The sequence below is a fragment of the Morone saxatilis genome, unplaced genomic scaffold (assembly GCF_004916995.1).
Source record: "Morone saxatilis isolate NCDOM2014 unplaced genomic scaffold, NCSU_SB_2.0 Contig5, whole genome shotgun sequence".
NCBI lineage: Eukaryota > Metazoa > Chordata > Actinopteri > Moronidae > Morone > Morone saxatilis.
In genome coordinates, this window is record NW_023340095.1 from 3,196,913 (window position 1) to 3,205,814 (window position 8,902).

General features: G+C 40.4%; 1 protein-coding gene across 1 annotated transcript in view; it reads right to left on the reverse strand.

The window, feature by feature from the left end:
- Positions 1–4: 4 nt before the first annotated feature.
- lrrfip1a (leucine rich repeat (in FLII) interacting protein 1a) overlaps positions 5–8,902 on the reverse strand; it is a gene marked incomplete at its 3' end in the record, with an annotated part of 50,104 nt that continues 41,206 nt past the window's right edge. Inside the window, exons 20-28 of the mRNA XM_035676747.1 lie at positions 8,813–8,852; positions 8,441–8,533; positions 8,159–8,251; positions 7,751–7,895; positions 1,926–1,975; positions 1,222–1,342; positions 1,050–1,129; positions 848–952; positions 5–61 (exon numbers count right to left, since the gene is read on the reverse strand). Of these exons, the coding sequence (XP_035532640.1) occupies positions 5–61; positions 848–952; positions 1,050–1,129; positions 1,222–1,342; positions 1,926–1,975; positions 7,751–7,895; positions 8,159–8,251; positions 8,441–8,533; positions 8,813–8,852 (784 nt within the window). The remainder of the gene's footprint in view (positions 62–847; positions 953–1,049; positions 1,130–1,221; positions 1,343–1,925; positions 1,976–7,750; positions 7,896–8,158; positions 8,252–8,440; positions 8,534–8,812; positions 8,853–8,902) is intronic.

Here is an 8,902-nt window from a genome sequence, read left to right on the forward strand (position 1 = left end):
TTTTAGAAAGGTGGCTGTTGTTTGACTCAAGTTCATCGACCTTGTCCATCGCTGATCGTAACTATTGGGTCATATGGGAGACAGAGAATTGACAGCAATTAAAACAGAGCCTCTTAAATAAGCGAGCATGTCTTTACTGCAGCATAAAGTTCAGTTCAGACCAAAGATTCACGATGAGATGGAACCATTTCAGAACGTTGACGAGAAAAGTTGCCGCTGTGTAAGCTGAGCGGTCTCAGCTCAAGCCAGCTGATGCCTTTTAGTGACTCAGCTTGTTAAATCTGCAGTGGCTGGTTTTAGAGCATAAGGCACGTCACCAGCTTCAGCAGTCAGCTGGCCAAGTCAGTTACAAACTGTCAGCTGGTCAAAATGGCATTTTGTACGCAGGAAAAGACAGGATCACCTCATCAATTTGTTTGAGGGACAGCATTGTCTGTATGACACAAGCTTTAAAATGTACTCGAATGAAGAGCACCCATAGACAGCTCCAAATTCTCCTACTCATTTTTTATAGTATCGCTGTTTCATCAATAAAATCAACTGGGGGCATCCTGGTAGCTCACCCGGTAGAGCTGGTACTCTATCTGCCACTATGTGAGTCCTTGCTGCAGGAGCTATGTGTTCGAATCCGACCTGCGGCCCTTTGCTGCGAGTCATCCACCTTCTCTCTCCCCCCTTTCCTGTCACTCTTCAGCTGTCACTACCAATTAAAGGCAATAAAATGCCACTGTAGCCAGTAACTCACTATCTCCATTCATACTGGAGTACAGAGTTGTTGCTATGCAGATGATACATGAGTGTCAACCCGTCTTTGGTCTAAACTTGGCTTAAGAAAAAAACGCTTTACCTCTCTCTGTAGTTTCCGTTTCTCTGCCTTCAGCTCATCCTCCACTTTCTCTGCGTTCTCGGCTGCAGACTTGTAGCGCGTCACCTGACCCTCGAGTCTGGTCACCTGGAAACGAGAAAATAATAAAAAAAAAATAAACTTCTTAAGTGAGAATGTCGTCGTATTTTTAGGTATGCTATGAATTTGTTATTCCTCAGCTTACATTTTGTTCCAAAGCCGTGACTTCTTGCTCAGCCTTCACCAGTTTGAACTTCAAGTCACTTATTTGTCTGTTTGAATCTCCTGTAAAGATTTAGCAAAGGCAGATATTCTTGAGTTGCAAGAGACAAAATAGCGAACTGCACCTGGTTCTGTTCATGCATTTGGATACTGACTCTGCAGTTCTAATATGTTTGGATCGTTGCCGTTTTCAAGAATTTCACCATCTGGGCTTGAAGTGTTCTCTGTGCCATTCCTCTGTGTCTTCTGATCCAGCTGGGCCTTTAATTTCTTGACCTGTAGAGGGAGCCACAACACATCAGCTGATGAATGACAGACACTCCATGAGGAACACCATGAGGAACATATGACTGCTCACACTCAAGTTCTCAGCTGAGGATTTTTTTATGCATGTTTCACTAATGCTGGCCACCTCCAATTTATGTAGGTAATGATATTATATGCAAGGTTTCTGCAGGTTTCAACAGGTTAAATTTAAGACTTGTTCAGACCATTATGCAATGCAGTTTAAGACCTATTTTATGAAAGCAAATCGTATTGGTTCTATGTTGGTTTCATTTTGTAGTTTCAGCACATTTAAAAACAGAACTGAAGCAACATTAACTTCATTAATACAACAAAATCATATTTAAAAACATTTCAAGGCCTAAAATTCAGATTATTGGATTTTAGACTTCCCACAGAAACCATGTATATAATATATTTATATGATAGAAAATATTGCAAGTGTTTCAAAGGATTTTAAGGCATTATTCTCATTTCTTATAGTCAACAAATCCAGTGAAAAGACCAAATTTGATGGAAGAATTTGGAGATACCAACAGCACTGTCTCAGATCATTCATGAATCACTGACCCACCTGCTCTATCATTTTTTCACGCTCATCCACCAGTTTCCTCAAGCGAATCTCTGAAAGATAAAGCACATGTTTGAGAAGACAAAAATAATGTCTCATTTGACATCTGAATCTTGGTCACAAATGATTAATTTAAAAAGGATCGTCATGCATCGCCAGGCCACAATACAACACCAATTCCAACAATAATCATAACTGCTACGGTCCATCTTTAAAAAGAAAAAAATAAGTTAACATACCAGGGGTGGGAGGAGCCAAGGAGGTGATGGGAGGGGGGCTGGGTCGGGGTGGGAGGTTGATGCATGCAACAGAGCAGGCATCCGTGGGGTAGTGATGGAGCGGAGTGTGAGGGGGGGAGGTTAGCATGCACAAACTGTGGAGAAGAGGGTCAATGCAAGAGCACACAGCTGGTAGGACTACATTCACACAGTAAGTTAAAATTTGCTGTGTAAATGTAAAAAGTGTAAATGTGCTGTCTGAAAAGGATGGTAGAAACTCTTCTTGCCAAGAGCTCACATTTCTTTTCATGAGGTTACTCAAGGAATTCCATTACAAAAATGCATTTAGATCAACATTTCAGAAGTGGTAACAGCAGTATTTATTGGCATTTCAGTGTGGATGTAGCACATTCATCTTTTCCAAAGTGCAACAAAATGCAAACATACATTAATCATATATTGTCTGTGCTTTAGAATTCAAATTCAGACTCCTTGTGGATGGAAATGTCTTTAAGTCAAAAAGAAGACAATTCTTATTAATCCCAGAGAACAGAACAGGGTCTTTTTTCCTTTTTAACCATCAACATTACAGCCAGGACATGTAAAAGTATTACCACTTAACATTTGTGTTTTTTAATTTGACACCTGAAATGAATACATGAATGCGTTCTGGTGAATGCAGCATGAGAAAATGTGATACATCTGCAGAGCAATATTAACCACGACACATTACAAGCAGCATGATAAATGTGCATCAATAGCAAAATATAGCAAGTGCAATATTGTCCAATAGTAAAAATCCACTGTTACCAAACTGTTTATATTCTCATTTCTCCACAAATATTATTTTTTCCACATATGACCTCAATGATTACTCATGTTTGGTCCTTGGACTGTTCATATGGATTAATTAGAAGAATATACATACTTACACCAATATTCATTTGTGAAAGAAAGTGTTCTAAGGTTCTGCACATACGTTTTCTACCACTTTGTAAACAGCTAAGCAAATACTAGTGAAGGGAAGATCATGAGATATATATGTGTATTATATACCATCTATAAGCTAAGACATCTTACAGTCCTCTTTGCCCTTGGCTTTGCCTTTCTTGCTGTTCTTCTTCATGTCTTTCCCTGTCTGCGGTGGCTCTTTAGTGCTTGCCACTTGGTCTGCACTCTTTGGTAAAACCAAACCTTCACCCTGCAACTCATGCTCAATGGCATCTAACCCTTCATCTACAGGTAAAGACGTTGCCTGATTAATGTTCTCTGCAGCAACACCCGAATCTCCGACATTCAACACCTTGCCCTCCTCTTTAATGTGCCTGGGCTCATCTGCTACTTCTTCCTCAGGTAAGTTTTTCTGCTTTTCACACACATTTTCATTTTCAGGTGTGGCTTCCTCATGAGGCACAGAATCTGTCTTTTTATCTAGTGTATCTTCCTGCTTGCCCCCATCAACCGTACACTTCTCGTCATTGTTTTCAACTGGCTTGTCTTGTGTATTTTCATTTGACTCTGTATTACTTTGGTTCAGCCCTGAACTACCACTGATGCATTCGTCTGACATGACTTCAACTCCCTCCTCAACTTCTTCCTGTTTAGGGAGATTTGTCTCTATAGCCACCTCCACATCCATGTCATCAAAATCAAAAGACTGCCCTTCCTCGTCTTCCCCATCCTCTTCATTACTTTCCTGCAGAGTGGGTTGACATGAATCATTATCCTCAGATTTGTCTTTGCTGGTTTCTTCCAAAGGACAAACATGTATCTCACTTTGCTGGTCATTTTGACTGTTTTTATGTTCTGGATCTTCTGCGACAGCTGATTCTTCAGTACTGTGGTCCTGCTCGACAGAACGCCCACTTTCAGTAGCTTCTTTTGGAGAGTCTGGTGTATTTACCATGACAATGGTATTGATCTCTTCTGTTTCAGAAGACACTTCAGCATTTGATTCAGCAATCTGATTATCTGGCTGGCTTTCTACCTCATCCAATTGTTCGGACTGCGTTGCCAACAGACATTTTTCAGTGTCAAGTGGATCACTGTTTTTCGTTAATGATGCACTGTCACTTTTTTCTTCCTGTGAGGAGCTGTCTGGCTCAGCTACACTTTCAGGTTCCCTCAAGTCTCCGTTCAACTCCTCCTTTTCTGTTCTGTCAGGTTTTAGCTCTGAATTATCCCCATCTTGACTGGGTAAAAGGGATTCTTGTTTGGTGTCTGCTCCTGGCTCCTCATCATCTTTGATAACCTCAGTTGCCTCCTCGGGATCAGGATCAGAGTCCTTGATGGGAGTGTTGTCACTGACTGAGTTCACAGACAGCTCAGAAGGCAGCTCTGAGCCAGACAAGCTCTTGAGACCGTCTTCATTGGTCGCCGGTGTGTTATCCATACTCTCAATATTGTTTGAGGATTCAGATTCATCGACAGCAATGTCATCATTGCTTGGAACATGTGACTCAGCTTCAGTGTTTTCCTTATCGGTGCTTTCAGGGTAAGATGCGCATTCAGATTTCACCTCCTCAATAGACCCTTCAACCTCTGCACTATGAACAATATCTGACTCAGTGTGGATGACATTGCCATTAGTTGAGATGTCTGTTCCACTTTTAGAGTTCTCTTCACTGGAAGTACACACTTTGTCAAAACCATCAGTGTTCTCGGCAACTTTGTCGTCACTAATGTCAGAAGTACTGAGATTGGTCTCTGGAACAGGACTTGTTTTAGATTCCGTATCTTCTGCTTTCTCGGTTTCTAAAGTTTGTTCCTCTCCTTGCTCATCCTTTTTGGCATCTGTACTGGATTCCTTGAGAGTTTCAATGCAAGAAAAGGTTTCAGTGGATGCAACTGCCTCCACCACTTCTACTGTTACAGCTTCCAAAGTTTGTTCCTCATCTTGCTCATCCTTTTTGGGATCTGTACTGGATTCCTTGAGAGTTTCATCGCAAGAAAAGGTTTCAGAGGGAGCCAATGCCTCCACCGTTTCTACTGTTTCAGCTTCCAAAGTTTGTTCCTCTTTCTGTTCATCCGTAACATGATCCACTGTTATTTCCTTGGGACTTGCAATGTGAGAAACGGTTTCAGTAGTTGTCATGGCTTCTACTTCAATTATGTTGTTCGTTTCCAAAATTTGTTCCTTGTCGTGCTCATCTGTAACATGATCCATTATTGGTTCTTTTAGAGTTTCATTGTGAGAAAAGGATTCAGTGGGTTTCACCGCTTCTACTTGATCAACCTCCTCAGTTTCTTGCTTGTCCTGTTCATTTTTAACTTGATCCACCCTTGATTCTTTGAGGGTTTCAGTGACAGAATCATCCAGATCAGGTTTTGTCATTGGCCCATTACCTCTTGTAGCTGATTCTTTTTCCAAGTCTTTTTCTGTTTTGCCTTGATCTTTTCCATCTTTTTGTTGGTTCTTATCCTCATGTGTTCCTCCTTTCTTTTTACCTCTCTTCTTCTTTCTCCTCTTTTTACCTGAAGCAGGAGTACCCTGAGGCTGAGGTTTACTTGGTATTTCCTCTGCCTCGTCATTGTCTGCCTCTTCGGCGTTCTCAGGCTCTTGTTGAGGTTCGGTGTTTGATACAGCTGGGACTGACTCATCAGGTAAACTTTCTTTCATAATATCTTGGGTGACTTTTTGCTGATGACATGATTCTGTATTTCTCAAATTACTTTCCTCAACATCTTTCTGTTTGTTTCCTTGCTCTTCAAAAATGTCATTACATGACTCTCTAATATCATCACTGTGGGTATTGACGTTACTGCTTTTAGTTTCGCTCTCCCCTAAATCTGAATTACTTGTCTCTCCTAAATCTCTCCCCTCAGGCGTTTCTGTCTCTGGAACATTTTCCTCAGAACTTGTTACAATCCCTTGAGGCTCAGAACTGCAAATGATTATATCTTTGGCTTCTGTGATTGAACCATCATTAATGTCAACATCTAAGTCATTGCTGGGGCCACTTCCGTCAACATTGTCTTCTTCTGTGGCTAAGCATGTCTGTTGTACTTCTGTTGGCTGTTCTTCGCTAGGTGTTTCGATTGTGGCCATGCTGGCAACATTACAGAGTATATCAGAGCTCAAGTGATTCTCATTGGCTTCCTCAAACATTTCTTGATGCTGTTCCAGATCCACCTCTTCCTCTCCGTTACTTCTAGACTGAGTCTTCTGTGTGTTGCCTGAGAGATCATGAAGAGCATACGATGATAGAGGGCCAATGTTGATTTAAGACATGATTTTCAAAAACTGTAATCTTCATAAGGAGGCAGCAGAGGTCAAGGTAAAGCAGAACACCTGATTGATTCAGTGGCCAGAAAGAGATGCACAGAGCCAAGACGACCAAGAGAAGCACAAGAAGAACAAGAAGAAGAAAGGCAGGAGGAACATCGAAATGGAAGTTCTTCATCCCCAGAACATCAGTGTGACAAGACAAGAAGCCTGAAGCCGGCAGCTCAAAGGAACAGTATACATAAACAGTATATATACTCAATATAATATAAACTAATTTTAAACAAACAAAAAACCTCTCAAATGCTTTATACCATCAACCTTGTAGAGATCTTTCAGCATTTAAACACCAACACCACCTGCATTAGTTGTGATTCAGAACCAATGTGTATTAGCTAAAATGATGATAAAGGTGCAAAAGAAACATTTAAAAAAGCCAAAAACATTAGTAATAAACATAAAGCAAGGCGTGTGCTGAGTTTGTAAGTGTAATATTAGTTTTTACAGGGAAGCAAGATGTTGCTTAAAGGATAAGGCTGGTGTTTCTCTTTATTTTTCTTGTTGTCAACAAATTCCATGAACAGACCAAAACAAACTAACCATGCATTGGTCTGTCTCTCACTACTTTCCTACTCTGTCTATAGTCCTAAGCTACAAGCCTGTTGGTTCCTACGTACATTTTACAAGCACAAAATGTTATTTTAAAAAAATTCTATTTTCAGCTGCACTTTAATACACATTTAGTGCACTGTGAGTATATATGTATTAGAGTGTAGCTCACTGACAATGAGTTCTACATACAAATAAGATATGTCATGCTTTAGATACACTGACAATACTTGTTATAGGATAGGATCATTTCATTGTTGGTTTGGGTGTTTTCATTGAAATTGTTTACAATAACAAAAAGTTGACAAAACAATCTTGGAACAATGTCCATTTAGTAGTAAGACAATCTTCCTCAACAGAAAGAGTTTGTCCAAATGTTAAAATTTCCATTGTCCTGAGCACTTTCATGATTTTTGTCAACATTGGCTTAAAAGTTAGTCCAAGAACAGCACAATTGATCTTGTGGAGACATTTTCTTGTCACTTTCTGTTTCCAAGTTCTGTTTCAGTCTCAAGAAAAATATAGAAAATCACCAGATAAGGTCAGTGCAAATCAGAGTTAAAGTAACATATTCCTGGATCATCACACCAGGAACTAAAGATTTCACTCCAAAATTTAAACATTTGAAAATTCAGAGGTCAATGCATACGGAACATGTATATGCTCAGTATTAACGTTAATATTTTTATTGATTCATTTTCTGTTTTTGGAATGAAAGTCTTCAGTTTTATGCCAAGCCATGCAGTAAGAAGTTTTTATTCCATAATGTGTTTTACCGAGCATGCTGTTCCCCTCAACTGGGGAAGTCTGTGAATCCGGAGCCGGTTGGGAAGCAAGGTCTGCACTGGGGGACCCGTCAACTTCGGCCTCACCAATTTCTCCATTGATGTTTAGATCAGGTCCCAATACTATTCCATGTTTCTAGACAAAATAAAAAGTCAAACATTAGCTCCACAGATTACACACCTTGAAAATAAGTTGCAATATAATTATATTAGTATGTTTGGTCATATAACGTAATTTGTAAATTATTTTCTACCTTAAATAAACCATGATCCAGTTTTTCCTTTAGTTACAGTGACAACAATATTGAAAACTTTATTTTTACACTTCAGAGGTTCAAATTTGCTTCCCAAAACTACACACAGCAGACAGAAACAAGCATTCGCACACTGACTGAGTACCTTCAGAATGTCTTTCAGCTTCACAACCTCTTCTCTGAGGTCATCTCGCTCAATTCGGATTGCATCTGTGTATTCTTTCTGTCGCTCTAAGGCCTGAGCAGAGCCACCACGTGGCAGAGTGTGAAAGAAAGTGCAAAGTGTAGAGGAGGCGAAAAGAAGTGGAAGTTAAAGTTGGCGTTTAGTTTCATGCAAAGGAGATACTGAAGTCATGTCAGCAAAACTAAACGCTGAATGTGTTAAAGATAAACACAAAACTGCTGGACCAGGGCTCAGAGGCCGTACCCCAATTTTTTTATCCTTCCACTCCACCGTCTCCTGCAGGTCAGCTATTTCTCTGACAAAACCTTCCTGTTTGATCCGCAGCTGACGGATGTCCTACACAGCGGGAAAAGGAAATAACGTTTGGATATAGAGAGAGAAAGCAAAAAGAGAAAAGCAGTGCATGCGCATATTACGGTGTGTGAAAGAAAATAAAGCAGTGAAATGCAACATGCCCTTTCTAAGCCTGACAGAGTGGAGTAGTAAAGGCCCAGCGCTTCTCCTTTTGTACAATATGTCTTCTGGCAAGTCCCATTAGGAGGCGTCCCGGTTTCTGCACCCGTTTCACACTCTTAGTGACACGCAATTCCACACTTGGCACAAAAATACCATTACATTTAGGGGCAGCTCTTCACTTTTGTCTGCCTTTAGCCATCTCCTTCATTTACCACCTGAACTTGGAGACTGCAAGCCACGCTGTGGCAT